Raw genomic sequence first — 17,577 nt, 5'->3', positions numbered from 1 at the left:
CCAGCAAATGAATAAATTAACAATAACCAAGAAGTTATATCCGAACACACGTCCTATTCCTATTCCCCTTTTGGAGGTGCATATATCTATAAAACCCAACAGGTGGACAATCTAAACAGAATTATTCAAAAAAATATAAATATGCATATAATAAATATGACTACTACTAATAATAATGATAAAAGGCAAATTGTCATCAATTAACTACAACAGAGCTGGATTCCACCAAAGCCCCTGGAGGTGAAGTTGGCACAGGGGGAGATTGTGGTTTTTATATTTGTTATAGTTCACGAACATGAGGAATAGATCACTGGCTGCAGTTCATTTAACAACCAGCAGTGTCACTAATATGTTAGTTCACCCAAAAATAAAATCATTGATTTTTATCTTCACTTGTTCCCAAATTAATTAAGTTTCTTTTTTTCTGTTGAACACAAAATAATTGCTTTCAACCTTCTTCAAAAAGTATTCATTTTGTATTCAAAATAACCCTTTGACTTCTTCCACCAAACGGTTGATCATGTTTTTACTGTTTTAAATAAAGACTGTTAAAGTCATTTAAAGAATGACTGTTTTAAATAATGGTTTACACACACACACACACACACACACACACACACACACACACACACACACACACACACACAAACACAGCATTGTTGGCTTACAAAAGAAATCAAACAAAAATCATCCTGTTGCCCTACTACACTTAATTTTGTTTTATTGTAACAAACAAAACAAGAAAACAAAACTAAACAAGAAAACATGTTGAATGAGAATCTGAAATATTGTATGACACCAAAAAAATAAAGATGATTTACTTTTCAAAAACGCTTTATTTTGTTTATGTTTTTAAATAAATTGGTCTTATACTTTATATTTTCAGATTTTCTATATGTATATGTATTCATTCCGGTACTTTTACCATAAACCGACATATCAACCATTTGGTAGAGGCTGGTATTTTAAAAACTATAGGATGTGTTGAAAAAAAATGCATTGAGTGTAGTGTGTTAACTAGTGACATTAGGTGTTTAGAAATGCAATCTGTTTTTTTTTTTTTTTTTTTTTTTTTTCTTGGTGGGACAGTTTAAGGCATAAGAAAGACACTCAAACTGGTTTGGAACAAGTATAGGGAGAGTAAATGGCGAGTAAATATTCCTTTTTTATGAAAGAACTTTTATAGTTGTAAACCATTGTTGTACTTTTTACGAATTATTATTGAATCACCGTCAACAATTTGCTAATACTAGGAATCCTCTTTGAACAAACTTGCCTCTGAAGCTAAACCATCTTGCAACTGATAATTTTAAAACTTTAAAGCTATTTAATATGCCTGTTTCTTTCTCTTTTTTTCTTCAGCGCTGGTATTTATGGTGTCAAACATTTCTGCAGTGTAAAGCTGGGGGAAGGGCTGATTAGTGCAGTTGATTTAAGCATCGCTCATGGCAGTGATATTTGCATGCCTGGACGTATCTCAATAAAGGCCTTATTTCCTGACTTTCCTGACTGAAATTATATAAGAACACATTTTCTACAAACTTAGAAATTAAATATCTGTTGAAACCTGGCATATGTGCCTTTTAAAGGGTCCTGCAACTGAAAGAAACCTCATTTGACAAGAAGTCTGATTCATAATTTGTGTTTTCTTTGTAATTTAATTGTAAAATTAAAACTACCCTCACGAGCAAATAGTTAAAGTAAATATCCACTCACAACTCACTTTTAAATATAGTTATTAAACCAGCTAGATAAAAAGTAGGACAAGAATGAAACCAGACAACTGGGAATTTGCTATAACACTTATTAGCTGTTTAACATTCCAGTAGTCTGCACGGCATTGTAAGTGATGTCAGCGGAAAAGGAAAGTCATTCCAAGCAAAGAGCACGTTTTCTTTCTTTGGAAAAACTTTCACCAGTGAATCATTCATAAGAATACAAGGAACATCCATTACAGGGGCAGTTCACCCCAGAAATGAAAATTACCTTTAAGTTGTTCTAAGCCTAGTATATATTTTTGCTTTTGAATATTGATATTTTGAAGAATGATGGTGGCCAAACAGTTGATAATCCCCATTGACCTCCATAGGATAGTGATTGGAAGTAAATGGGGACCAACAATGGTTTAGCTTTCCATGTTCTTAAAAATATCATCCTTTGTGTTCTAACTCATACAGGTTGGAATATGTGGTGGGTGAGTAGTAAATGATGGCAGAATTTTCATTTTTGGCTGAAGTACTCCTTTAAGGTTGTAAATATAGTGCATGCTGAGCTGAAATAATAGTGTTTGCTTTGTTTGTGTATCAGCAGCTTAAGATGTTGTTGTCTTTTCTTTTTGATTGCAGGCATGGGGATGACTTGATAGTCACACCTTTTGCTCAGGTAAACACACCGGTGTCTCGTTTCTTTAAGGATTGCATTTCATTTGGATGCTTGCTTGGTTTTACCTGAAAGTTTTGTGTTATTCCTTTTTCCAGGTTCTAGCAAGCCTTCGAAGTGTCAGAAACAACTTTACCGTCTTGACAAATGTTCAGTGCACATCTAACAAGTGAGTAATATTAGCTATTACATTACCAAAATAATATAAACTTTTACAGACTGAAAATAAATCATTTTATGTCTCCAAGTTCTATTTTTTAAGATGTTTGCAAAAATAAAATGGATTATTGTAAAAAAAAATTGCAGATATAAATTGCAGACATACAGTATTGTTCAACAATACAAGTTTTAAGGACAATATTTTATAAGTGGTTTTATGTGATAGATGTTCTAAAATTAATATGGTTGAACTTAATAAATATGCATATAAAATATGGTTAAACCTGTGGAAAGCCACCTTTAGTCTTGTACCTTCTCTGACAACATAAAGCCTCTAAACTAACTTTCAGATGGCACATAAATGCAAGGAAACCAAAAAGGACTATGACGCAAGAACCCACAAAATACTGTTAACATGTGGCTAACTCCACCAGCAGGATTTGCGTCAGCAGCACACACCAAATAAGTGTTTGGAACTGTATTCTCAGTGCTACTTAAACTCTAATTTTCTTTAAAGCTAAAATGACACACTTTATTGTTTATTTATAATAAAAGTGCAGTGTGTGTGTGGTTCAAATCTCATTTTAATATCTTAAAGAAATCTGATCCCATATGTTATTTTTAACTAACTAACTAACTAACTAACTAACTAACTAACTAACTAACTAACTAGCTAGCTATCTAACTAGCCAGCTAACTGTTTCACTATTAGGCTTTAGATAGTATTTATAATAGTATGTTACTAAAATTAAATTGTATTAAAATATTTATTATTTAAATAATAAAATAAATCATGTTATTTATTTAGCCAGTTGTGCTTTTTCTTTTCTTTTTTTCCAAGTGCAAAAAGAGACCTCCAAACCCTTTTTGATGGATTTTGTTTCTTATTTATAGTTATGAATTCCAGTGAAACATATTTTTTCTTTATTCTATTAGTTACTGAATTCATCCACATTTATTGTTATCAGTTTGGCGTGGGTATAAAATAATTAAATAGTTTTAAAGAACACAGACAATACCAATGTTTTATAAAATTACCCTGATTTATAATCAAAAAGTAAGCATTTGTTGATTCTTATTTAATTATTTTTATGTTATAAATGGCTGTAGTTTTATTTGAAATTTAAAAGACATTTTATCAAACCTTAGCAGAATAAAATTATTATTTTCAAGTGCTCTCATTATTTGTCCATAGCTGTACCTATTTTTATTATGTTTCTAATTATTGTTTAACAGTTAAAATAGTTTAAAATAGTACATTTAATTTACATAAAATTAAATACAAATATGAATAGATACATGTTATAATTGCTTGAATAAATGTATATCATTTAATTTAAACTGTACATACATTTTTAACACTGTGCTGTTTGTAAGACTAACCACAAGAGGGCAGTCTTTACAACCATTTGTTTTAATGACTCGACCACCCATGTTCACTGACATTTTACTACAACCATTTTCCACTTAACATGTCACCAGTTTTTCAAGATTTCAAATCTCAGCCAAAAATGACTTGCTCAAGGCGAGGATTTTCCAGATGCCCCTAAATTCTGTTTTTCCGCCTGAGCAATGAAGGTAAATGGAGTCGGGGGGAGGTGTTTACTCGCTGTTATTAAAGGAAGAATTATTTCCCTCTTCCAAATAACCAAGGATCTGCGTCAGGGCAATTATACCGCACTGTTAGAGGCTTTTGTTAAGCACTTCGCTTGTCTGTCCAAGGCCAACGCAGTTCAGAAGAACTTGAAAGGAAATTCTGTGGAAGTATGTGCGTAAGAAAAAACAGTGGACACCCTGTGATGGCTCTGCAAAAGAGCCAGAGCTTCTTTCCTTTTTTTAAATATATATCTTTCATTATGATGTTGTTTGCTTTGCCCTGATGCATCCTATGCTATTATAAATGAAGTAATTAAATTACATAAGAATGTTTATAATGCACACACAGAAGTGCTTGAATGGCAGAGAATCTTAGCTTATGTTATAACAGTGTGTTTGCAATCGTTAGCATTTTTCAGAAGTCTTTCAACCTTGCATGAGGTCCCAACTAGCCGTCTTTTAGGATGCACAAATTGCACAAATCATAAATGTGGAGGTTTTAGGATGCACAAATAAGCACTGTAGTCTCCACTGGTTGCCTTTTTGTGAGATATATATTTTTTTTTTTACATTTTGACAGAGATAACTTTAGTCCTGTTTTGATTCTGCCATTATGCTGGCACACAGGTGTTTGTAGCTTCACCCTCTTTTGAAAAGAGCACAATCTCATTCAAATTTAAAGCAACACCACCAAAACGGCACAGTTTGGATCAATGCTTAAAAAAACTGTGAACACCCTGTGATAACTCTGCAAAACAGTCAGTTCCCTATTTTTAAACATCCTTTCATTCAATCATTTTCCTTCGGCTTAGTCTCTACTTCAGAGGTCACCACAGCAGAATGAATCCCACACGAACATGGATATAACATGCAAACTCTACACACAAATGCCAACTGACCCAGCCGGAACCCGCTAATTTCTTGCTGTGATGCGACAACGCTAACCACTGAGCCACAGTGCTAATATAAATTTATAATGATGTTGTTTGCTTTGCCCTGATGCATCCTATAATATTATAAATGAAGTAATTGAATTACATAAGAATGTTTTTAATACACACACAGAAGTGCTTGAATGGCAGGGAATTTCAGCTTACTGTATGTCATAACAGTGTGTTTGCATCCGTCAGCGTTTTTCAGTAGTCTTTCTACTTTTCCTCTTGCAGGAGGTCTCCTGTGTCCAACCAGCCCTCCATCACCAGAGTGTGCCTGCCTGGTAAGTCCTAGAATGTCACATGTTCATACACATGCACTGTGTTTAAATGTGTTTAAAAATAAATTGATTTTAATTCATATTTCGTGACTAGTTCAGCTGATTTTTCGGACACAGTTTCTCTCATCGTAGTATTACTTAAATGGACTTTGGTTTAAAATTGTCCCGAACTGGACACCGACTTTTTAAAGGATTGGTTGAATTTGTCCAGTCAACATTAGGTTCATGTGTTTATTAGTCCAGTCAACATGAGGAATTCTGAGTGTTTACAGGATTTGAATATAACCCTTCATTTAATGCTTTTTAGGTATATTTTGCTGACCTAATATGATATAATATGTCTTCCAAACAGAAATGTTTGTTCAGATATTTTTGCTTATTTCATAAATTGCTGTTTTTCAATTCATTTAATACAGGTAAGTCTAAAATGAGTGCAGAATGTTAAATATTAGAGATGTTAAATCACAATTTATTTTTTACACCATGAATGGTGACAATAACAAAAAATATCATGCAAAAATCCCTTTTCTAATGATTTTAAGCACAGTTATGTGGCATCAGTGTATGAATAAAACCAGCCTCTAGTGGTAAAAATGTATTAGTTCTATTTTTTATAATCACACTTCATAACAACAGTCTTCTGAAACACTTTGATTGACATTCTTCCGCAAGAGTTTTAGGATGCACAAATAAACACTGTAGTCTGCAAGAACTGCCTTCCTCTGAGCCACTTCTTTTGGCTCAATGGCATTTTCACAAGGATAACTTTAGTCCTGGTTTGAATCTGCCGTTATGCTGACATATGGCATTTGTAGCTTTACCCTCTTTTGAAAAGAGCACAGTCTCATTTAAATTTAAAGCAATAGTCACCAAAAAGCTAAATTTGGATCAAAGCCTAAAAGGTACAGTTTTTAAAAGTTTTAAAAATTATTTGTGTAGTATTTTGAGCTGAAATGTCACTTAGACTATCTATAGATATCAAAGACGTATTTTGAATGTTGTATGTTGTAAAAAGGGGCATAAAGGTCCCCTTTAAGTCTTAATATTTGCTCTAATTCTATGAGATCAGAAAAGTTTATACAGTGATCCCTCGCTAAAACGCGGTTCACTTTTTGTGGCGTTACAGTTTCGCAGATTTTGTGTAAAATTTAACATGCTTTTTTTCTACAGTATAGTGTGTTCTGCCTAATGATTAGCACATTGTGTTCTGCGTCCTGACTCCAGAGCATTTTCAATTTATCTTCTCCGTACCGTGTCTTCTTTACAGTACAGAATATGTTCAGCATGCCAAACTTATAAATCATCGATCGCTAGCAGTGTAACTCTAAAGTGCTGGACTGTATGTTTGCAGGTTTTCTCTTAGCAATGTCGACGAAGTGTTCTGCACCGTCAAAGGCACCTGCGGTAGCACCCAAAAGGCAGAGGTAGAGGTTACACGGCTGTAAGGCGCCATTATGGAATAAATAAACGAAGATCAATGGTTTTGATCTTTAGTTTCATTCTATAATACTGGACTTAATTTTCTACAAAGTCTTGAACCTTTAGAGTGTTTAAACAAGAGAGGAAAGTGTGAAAATGTTAATGTCTGTCTGAGAAAAGTGTAAAAAGTGTACTGAGGGGGTTTACAGCTTTAAGAAATAATTGTAAAAAATAAAGCTGGCTTTATTTGCTGGATTCCGCCCATTGCAGGGTTTTTAGAATGTATTTAAGTAATGAGGGAGCACTGTACGCTATACACTATAATGCATTTCCTTTTTTAAAGATTTAGTTTTGGCCTTTTTGCCTTTTATTAGGACAGTATTAAGACAGGAAGCGAAGTTAGAGAGAGAGAGGGGAGGGAAATGTCCTCAAGCCAGGATTTGAACTCAGGATACCGGACGTGCTACTGTCAAAGTCAAAAAGTCAAAGTAAGCTTTATATTGTTAATTCAACCACATGTACAGGACATATAGAGAATCAAAATTACGTTACTCTCAGACCCTAGCTGCCTAACATATAATATTAATACAAAAAGTAGAGTTTTAAGAAAGAATTTACAATAAATACAATTATACATAAAATGTCATCTAAATATATACATAAAATGTAGTTTTATTTTTAGGAAATTTGTAAACAATACAATACAATAACATTAAGGGCATATAGAAATGAGTGCAAGAAGAACTCACCTCAAGAAGGTCGCTGGTTCGAGCCTCGGCTGGGTCAGTTGGCGTTTCTGTGTGGAGTTTGCATGTTCTTCTTGCAGTCGCGTGGGTTTCCTCCGGGTGCTCCGGTTTCCCCCACAGTCCGAAGACATGTGGTACAGGTGAATTGGGGAGTCTAAATTGTCCATAGTGTGTTTGTGTGAATAAGTGTGTGTGTGGATGCTTCCCAGTTTCCCATGCTCTATTAAACATCATTTGGGAAATATTTAAAAAAGAAAAAAAATCAGAGGGGGGCTAATAATATATATATTAGTAGTGGGCTGTTATCGGCGTTAACGTGCTGTGTTAACAAGAGACTCTTATTGTGCGATTAAATAATAAAAAAAATATCGCCGTTAGTCTAGTCTCCTTCCCAGAGATGGGTTGCGGCTGGAAGGGCATCCGCAGTGTAAAAATATGCTGGATAAGTTGGCGGTTCATTCCGCTGTGGTGACCTCGGATTAAGCCAATAAGAAAATGAAAGAATGAAAATGTTAGACAAGAATTAGTGGATTAACTATACCTGCAAAAATGCATATAGTAAATAGAATGTCTGTGTTTTCACTCAAAAATAAAAATGTATTCAGCATCAAACTTTTATGATTTTATTTTTTTTTCTGTTAAACGCAAAAGAAGATATTCCAAACTATGTTGTTGTCAGCTGGTAACCATTGACATCCATTGTAGGAAAAACAAACTCCATAAAAGTCAGTGGTTATTGATTTCCAACAGTATTTTTCTTTTCAAAATATCTTCTTTTGTATTTAACAGAAGTAAGAGAGTGAAGGTGAGTGAATAGTGACCATTTTTATTTTATTTTCATTTACCTTTAATAGATCATCCAGTAAAGTGTGAGGAGGTATTAACTCATCCACTAGACCAGGGGTGTCCAAATTCGGTCCTGGAGAGCTGGTGTCCTGCAGGTTTTAGCTTTAGCTTGCCTCAACACATCTGAAAGGATGTGGCTTGATTAGCTAGCCCAGCTGTGTCTGATTGGGGCTGGAACTAAACTTTGCAGGACACCGACCCTCCAGGACTGAGTTTGGACACCCCTGCACTAGACAGTCTACAAATATTCCAAATAACTGCTAGTTGACATATATTTATATCTATAACAGAGTCCACAGAATATCCAAAAGCGAACATCAAAATAAAATGTTACTGGCACTTCCCAAGCTTTCAGACTAACTTTATAGTATATTATTATCACAATATAAGTGTGTGTGTGTGCGTGCGTGCGTACGTGCATGTGTGTGTGCACGTGTACACTGTAAAAAAATGCTGGGTTCCACACTGTTGATTTGTATTGAGGCAACATGAAGGAATGAAGTTAACTTGTTACTTTACAAATTTAAGTGAATTGAGCATAAAACAGTTGAGTTGCAGAAAGAAATGAGTTAGCTCATTTTAAATGAGTAGTTTGAGCAAACAGCAGATGTTAGTTTTTGAGTGTGTGTGTATGCGCGTTAAACACGTGCCTTGTGGTGTGTCGGTGTATTTTTAATGATAGAAAGACCTCTTGCAATGCTACGTGACTGCTCACGTCGCTGCCCTCCCGAATCTCTCATCATCACTCATCTCCACCGCAGCTACTTCTGATTGCCCTTTTAGTGTTGAAATGTTTAGTAGACTCGCACACTCGCACATTGAAGTACGGTGCCCATATTAGTGGCTGTTTTGTCTAGTTTCAGAGAATGTGTTAGGGCATAGGAAAAGGCCATGGCTGCTTACGTGTTGGTCTCTCACATGAATGCACACCTGCCAAACACACTAGCACAAGAAACAACCGGCTCGCTTCAGCTGAAGGCTTTGTGTAACGGGTGGGAAAATTCCTCATAGTTCACTCTCCGTCCTTGAGGATGGCTCTCAGTGTGATATCAGAGAACACGCCAGACAGAGATTTCAGAAAAACTGTAATCTATGCTAACTAAACAGAGCAAGGCCATCCGCTGGAGCCTGTATTATACAGCCCAGACTGTTTTCCTAGAAAGGTCAAGAAAACCTTGGCAGAGTGAGGTCATTTCTGAAGGATAAGAAGAGAGAGATTGTTCACGTTTAATCAAGGGCTTGAAGAAAGGCTTCATAAAAAGCCATCTTTAGCAGATTTTGATAATGAAGCTAAGGAAAATTATGTAATTGACAGTATTTCTAAAGTATGACCTCGCATACTAATTCAAAAAGTTAAATGTCTTGTCAATCTCATGGTAAACTTAATTTTTTTTTAATTATGCATTTGTATTTATAGTAAGCTTTCATTGAACAGTACTATGTGGGGGGAAAAACATCACAAGCTCTTGTGTTTTAGCATTAGCAAGTTTTAATGACAATACATATTTATGATTTGGTCTCTTCATTAAGACACAAATTATATGTTCGCTAAAAAAAAAATAATTTTCAGAACAAAATAGCTTCTTCTTAATAAAATGTATTTGATATGCTTTTAGTGGCACCATGGATCAGTGGTTAACTTAGCACTGTTGTTTCACAACAAGAAGGTTGCATGTTTGAGTCCCGGCTGGAACAGTTGGGATTTCTGTGTGAAATTTGCATGTTCTCCCAATGTCCGTGTGGGTTTCATCTGGGTGCTTCGGTTTACCAGTCTAATGTCATGCACTATAAGTGAATTGGATGACCTAAATTGGTTGTAGTGTATGAGTGTATGAATGAGTGTGTATGGGTGTACTGGGTTTCCCAGTACTGGGTTGCAGCTGGAAGGGCATCCACTGCGTAAAACGTATGTGGGAATAATTGGCGGTTTGTTCCACTGTGGCAATCTCTGAAATAGAGACTAAGCAGAAGGAAAATGAATGAATAAATGATCTGCTTTGGCAATAAGCACATCAGTAGCATTTTAGTTTAACTATCGATTCTCATTATTAACTAGTGGCTTATTAACCTCTTGGCCAGCGGTTAAGAGGGTAAATTAAAAAGTAATATAACCAAATTATTCAGCAACTGTTACTGTTTTAGTTTGGGAAGGTCATTTTTGAGAAAACCCTTCTGACGTTAGGAAGAGAAGGACACCTACACTGTAAAAAATGCAGGGTTCCACACAATTCATTCATGTTGTACCAACACAAATTGATTAAGTTAACTTAAAACTCTTAACAAATTGATGTGGATTGAAGTTGTCCCAATGAAATCTCAAGAATTGTGTTCATCATTTTAATAAAGCAGTCTGAACAAGTAAAAAAAAATTTTTTGTGTATATAGCATTGGAAAACGTTTTACAGAAATCTCATTTTGCATTCTATCTTAATCAAATTTGAAATATAAACTCATGAAACACTTTGCTCTAAGGCATATATTTTTAGAACATTATAATAATGTTTTCTGCATTTGTATATGAAACAACAAATACTGAACACAGTACATTTTTTTCTCATGACTTTATAATGTATAACTTTTTATATTTTTGAGCTTAAAATTTCTCCTTTAACCAGTAAAGCCCAAAGTGTCTGTGTTTGTAGCTCACTGAAGTCAAGAACTGTTACTATTTAAAGTTAGTTAGGTGTAAATCCCTAAAAGTGGGTGCTGGCTATTAACTGCCTATTATTAAGATATAAGCTGTTTAAAAAGCTTATTTTACATTCATAAACTACATACCTAAACTTAACTACTACCCTAATGAGTATTAATAAGTAGAAAATTGGAAGCTTATTAAGGTAAAAGTCGTAGTTAATGAATTATTAGTAGTGAGTACCTTAAAATAAAATGTGACATCTCAAACTATTTTGGGGAAAGTAAACCTGGTTTATATTAGCGCTTAGCTTCTTCTTCAGATTTAAACCTAACACTTTCCTTTCATTCATTCATTCTTTCATTTTCTTTTCGGCTTAGTCTGTTTGTTAGTCTGGGGTCGTCACAGCGGAATGAACCGCCAACTTATCCAGCATATGCTTTTTAAGCCAGCTGCAAACCATCACTGGGAAACATCCATACACGCTTATTCACAAATATACACTATTGACAATTTTAGCTTACCCAATTCACCTATAGCGCATGTCTTTGAACTGTGGGGGACACCAGGGCACCCGAAGGAAACCCACGCAAACACAGAGAGAGCATGCAAACTCCACATAGAAATGCCAACTGACCTAGCCGAGGCTTAAACCAGCGACCTTCTTGTTACCCATTGCGCCACCGCATCACCCCCCTTTATTCATTAATTTAAAAAAATATATGTCCTGGTAATCATTTATTGCCTTTGTAAAGTTCCAAAACTTTTTGATATATTGGCCACTTGGTATTAATTTGTACAATCTCATTTGTTCATTTTAATACGATTTGCTCATCCCCCAATGGGGGTTAGGGGTGGCGTTTGGGGGCATGCCTCCTTTTGAAAATCGTACACTTTTATATGACTGAAATTTTATGAACTTGTACAGATTAGCCATTTTTCTGGCAAATTAAGTAAAATAGCTACAGTACGATCTTTTTGAGATCAGCATGAATATTCAGGTTGGGTCTCTTAGTAGGCCAGTCCTTGACTGTCAGTATTGTATGATTAGTTTAAATAAGATTTAATTTAGACATTTGGACACATCTTCCGAAAATATGTTCAGAAATTTTATGTGTGCAGTAAAACTAGGATATAAAAGCTGGTTACACTTTACAATAAGGTTCAATAGTTAATGTTAATTAATGCATTTACTAACAAGAACAAACAATGAACAATACATTTACTACTGTATTTGTTCATGTTAGTTAATGTTAGTTAATGAAAATACAGTAATTCATTGTTAGTTCATGTTAACTCATGGTGCATTAACTAATGTTAACAAGCATGGACTTGGATGTTAATAATGCATTAGTAAATGTTCAATTATGATTAATAAATGCTGTACATGTGTTGTTCATGATTAGTTCATGTTAGTAAATGCATTAACTAATGAACCTTATTGTAAAGTGTTACCTAAAAGCTTTCTGAATTCGAATGTTTTTTTTTTTGTTGTTTTTTGTTTTTTGTAAAATACAGCTGTGCTTAGTGGAATAAATCATTAATCAGATTAACAATTAATCATTATTCTTCCAGCAATCACCCAAACATTGTGTCCCTAATCATAAACATAAACATTTTTGCATCAAAAAAGTAACATCTACTGTCAATATATATTGTGTTATTGATAATTCTGATAACTTTCATTCGCATTCACTTGTCAGAGTGAAACATTGAGCTGTGTTCGTACACTATGCATAGATGCAAAAATGTTCATACTGTACTATAAAAAGTTAGAACCAAAATTTACATGTACTGTACCCTTATAAAAACGAAAGTATACTTTAGGCTTAACAATACTGTACACACAGCAAATAATATGAGTTAAAAATACAGCTGGCATAGTTGTATCATGAATGTTGACTTTTGATGCTCAATTGTGTCAAAACATGTCAATTAGGCTTGGAAATCAATAGCAAATGTCGAAGAGTCAGTACAAAGGCCATAGATTACTGGTGTTTGATTTGTACAGTGTGGTTTGCAGGCTGTAATTAGGATTCTGCATTCACTGTCCAATCAATATGTTTCTAAGGGAAGATGGAAAAATCAAAAAGAGTGCAAGGGAAGAGACACTGAACATTGTTGGTGCATGTATCTTTATGTTCTTGTGTCAGTGGGAAAAAAGTAATTTAAAGTGGACACCAGAAGCACTGATCAGATGCAGTGAGATGTGATTTAACAGGCCAAACTGCATTTCAGTCTTCAACAAAACTATGCACAACGTGGAAGCGAAGTGACAAGTGGCATTATACTGAAAACGAGAGCATGAGAAACGCAGTCAGCAGAAGTTCCTGTCAGGTGCGGTGGGTAGTAATTGACGTCAGTTAGCTTGCATGTGGCTTTGTTGACTTCCTCTTAAAACAGGTGGACTGAGATTCACTTCCTGATGCTCTTCAGGCTTGATCGTTTTTTGCGTGTCTGATAAATGCCTGCTGTTATGCTGCTAGTTGAGTGTAATGCCACACTTACTCTTTTGCAAACCAATTAGTTTTGTTATGTTGAAATCAGGCAGTAGTCATGCAGGAATAATGCACTTGTTTAGCTCATATACTGTAAATGACAAATCATTTTTTGCACGCTCCCGTAAAGCTACAATCAGATTAATTGTACTAGACATATTCCATCAGAAGAATGTTAAGCGTCTCTGGGTTATTATAATCTAATTTAATCTAGACCTATTTTTAATCATATATATATATATATATATATATATATATATATATATAATAGAGGAAACTTTTTTTCATTTACTGTTTGTTGTTCCGATTAATCGCTTCTACTTGTATGTATATATATATATATATATATATATATATATATATATATATATATATATATATATATATATATATAAATATATATATATATATATATATATATATATATATATATATATATATATATATACATATATAAATATATATATATATATATATATATATATATATATATATATATATATATATATATATATATATATATATATATATATATACACACACATATATATATATACACACACATATATATATATACACACACACACACACACACACATATATATATATATATATATTTACAGTTGAAGTCAGAATTATTAGCCCCCCTATTTATTGTTCCCCAATTTCTGTTTTACAGAGAAATTTTTTTCAACACGATTCTAAACATAATAGTTTTAATAACTAATTTTTAATAACTGATTTATTTAATCTATGCCATGATAACAGCACATAATTTATGACTAGATATTTTTCTAAGTGACATTAAAAGGCTTAATTAGGTTAATTAGGTTAACTAAGCAGGTTAGGGTAATTAGGCAAGTTATTGTAGACTATTTAAAAATATGGCTTAAAATGGCTAATAATTTTGACCTTGAAATGTTTTTGAAAAAAATTAAAAACTGCTTTTATTATAGCAGAAATAAAACAAATAATATTTTCTTTAAAAAAATAAATAAATAAATAAATAAATATATAAATATATATATATATATATATATGTATATATATATGTATATATATATATATATATATATATATATATATATATATATATATATATATATATATATATATATATCATCAAACGTACTGTGAACATTTCCTTCTCTATTAAACATCATTTAGGAAATATAAAATAAAGTTTGGTTAGGAGCTGGGCCTATTCTAAGTTCAAAATTCATGTTTAACTGAATATACAGTTAGTAAACACAAGAACACTTTATTAAACATTATTTATTTTCATTACCAATTATCATAGTAGAACAGTTTCTCAAGCAGTTTGTGATGCATTTTGGAAACAAGGGACCTCATCCCCTGGTCTAATGCACCACCAGCTTGAGAAACCCATTCTCAAAGACTTCTTATTTGGGTAGCACACATATTCTGAATGACTTCGTCCGAATCCAAATGAGCCATTTTAATCTAGATTAATCTAGATTTTAAAAATGTATCTATGCCCACCTTTAATATATATATTGACAGAGACCAGTGAGCAAATTTGGGTTAACCCCCTACCTTTTTCTAAGTACATCCTGGGATTTTTAACGATCACAGAGACTTTGGTTTTCCAAAAGACAGTGCTTACTGAGCAGTATAGAATCCCCATCAATACACCGGGGCGTTCAGGTACTATTCATGTTCATTATCACAAACTTTTTTCAAATTAAAGACTTTCAAAATTTTGCCATTAACCTTATTTTTCTTAAATATTGTATTGCACACAAGCAGAGTAAAGGAAATGATGGATGAATGGATGGTTCTATGGATTGGATAGTTTATTATTAATTGTTTTTAATTATATTTTTTTAACTTTTCTAATCCTTAAAAAGTTATAAATGATGACCACAAAACAGATAAAAAAGATTCTAGTGTCCCCCGACTTTAGAGAAAACTTCAGCAAAAGAAAGCCGTTCATTATTTATTTATTTTAAAATGCATAGTCAGTAATCTGAAAAGAAAACAGTGACATTATTCTCCCACACACAGCGAAACCCCCCAAACGTATGGCGAACTGTAGTGATGTAACCATGACTGAGACAATGAGACGAAGCCGCTGACTTACTGCCTGCACCTAAACTGCCTCCTGTGTGTCATACAAACAGGGTCATTGGGCAGGAAGGAGAGCGCAGATTTTTCCTGTTTTTCCCATACCGCTGGAATCCTCCGGAACCCAGGAGGTGTTTTTCATTGCGCGAGTGTTAATTCCTCACACACGCACACACACAGGTCGTGAGATGAACTCGTCTGTGGCTTAATGACCAAATGGGGAAAATAGGATGTAGACTGACAAATACCATTGTCTTCTCTTTCAACACGCGCTGATATCAACACACACGCTCTCTGAATGTCTGCAGGATCAGGTGCCTGCTTTGTTAAACTCTACTGTCAGAGCTTATTTAAAAGTCCACCAACTCTAACACATGTAATATTAATGATACTACATATTTTATCTTTTAAAAATGCACATTTGATAAATAGGCTGAGTTGCAGAAGAATGATGTGTTAAATTGCAGAAGAGTTTGGAGGCAGATGTAAATTAATTTTCGTAAACAAAAACCACACCGCCTGTAAACATTGTATTGTTGAATTGTGTTGCCTTGCTTATGAACATTCATCACATACCCTCTAGTTTTTTTTATATATAAAAAAATTGTATTTACCATATTAGGTAGCCTACTATGTTTGGTGTCCAATCTGACACAATGACACAAATCATAAAAATAAAGCTTTTTTAGTTTGGTCTCTTGTCAAAAAAAGATCTAAAACATTAGGTATTAAGCCAAAGGAAATTTGTAAAACTCTATTTTCTCTTATTCTCTTAGATTTCACTCCCACACATGCGTTAGGGCTTTCTCTACTGTAATACACCTAAAACACGGATTGCCGTAAAACTCCTTCATCTGTCAACCAATCCATCTGCTTGTTCCATTTGATCCATTTGTTAGATGTTTTCTCCAACTTTCTTTTGCAATCTGAAGCAAGTCCAGGGGCGTTGCGAGGGTCGAAAGGGATTAGGGGCTTAGCCCCAAAGACCCCCAATTTAGCAATATATTTTGAAGCTTTGTGACTTGTAACACCAAAAAGGAAAAAAAAAACATTAATTAATTATCCCACTTCTCATTTACTAGTCTGTTGTGAGCCATATCATACCTCTTGAGCCTCCTATCTCCTCTCCTGATTTGCAGTTTCTGTTTGTTTTTTGAAAATGTAATTGTCTGCATGTCTTCAAATCTAAAAAATATGATTTATTTTATATTGTGAGTTGTTATCCAATGTGATACAAAGCTACAAACAAATTAACTAAGGTGTAGTGTTGTCAAGATACTGGAATTTCTAAATCCAATACCTCGCAAAATATTGATATTCAATAGGCTACTATTTTTGACATAATAAAAATTTTATCAAAAATAGTACAAAAATAAAAATAAAGATTTATATGCTAGAAATGTGTTTACTTCAAATTTATTTTGAGGTAGAGTTTTTCTGTTTTCCTCAAAATAAGGTGATGTGGGCATTGTAGCACTTTAAATGCAAGTAATGCCTATTTCATTCATTCATTGAGCAGAATTTCCAGATATGCCTCACAAAAGTAGTAGAACAGTCCAGGAAATCCTTAATATGGATGAAGGCATCAGCTATTGCTGTAGTTGAATGAAAATAAGATCTGAATAAACATAAAAAGGCTTTAACTAATCATTTACGCGACTGCGATAATAAATGTTTATACAGTTGAAGTCAGAATTATTATTCCCCTTTGAATTTTATTTTCTTTTTTAAATATTTCCCAAATTATGTTTAACAGAGCACGAAATTTCCACAGTGTGTCTGAGAATATTTTTTCTTTTGAAGAAATTCTTATTCGTTTTATTTCAGCTAGAATAAAAGCAGTATTACATTTAAAAAAAACCTTTTAGGGTCAAAATTATTAGCCCCTTTAAGCAAAAAACTTTTTCTGATAGTCTACAGAACAAACCATCATTATACAATAACTTGCCTAATTACCCTAACCTGCCTTTAAAGCCTTTAAATGTCACTTTAAGCTGTATA

The 17,577-nt window shown here is 33.6% G+C and overlaps 1 protein-coding gene across 13 annotated transcripts in view; it reads left to right on the top strand.

Annotated features, from left to right (window-relative positions):
* Positions 1-17,577, top strand: part of pde4ba (phosphodiesterase 4B, cAMP-specific a) — a 331,706-nt gene that overhangs the window by 260,586 nt on the left and 53,543 nt on the right. For all 13 annotated transcript variants that reach the window (XM_068221992.1, XM_073954262.1, XM_073954263.1 and 10 more), the window contains 3 exons: positions 2,346-2,382; positions 2,478-2,548; positions 5,301-5,350. In XM_068221992.1, the coding sequence (XP_068078093.1) occupies positions 2,346-2,382; positions 2,478-2,548; positions 5,301-5,350 (158 nt within the window). The remainder of the gene's footprint in view (positions 1-2,345; positions 2,383-2,477; positions 2,549-5,300; positions 5,351-17,577) is intronic.

Source organism: Danio rerio, chromosome 6 (assembly GCF_049306965.1).
Source record: "Danio rerio strain Tuebingen ecotype United States chromosome 6, GRCz12tu, whole genome shotgun sequence".
Classification (NCBI taxonomy): domain Eukaryota; kingdom Metazoa; phylum Chordata; class Actinopteri; order Cypriniformes; family Danionidae; genus Danio; species Danio rerio.
The sequence above is the reverse complement of the archived record's forward strand: the minus strand, read 5'-3'. Positions and strand labels throughout refer to the sequence as shown.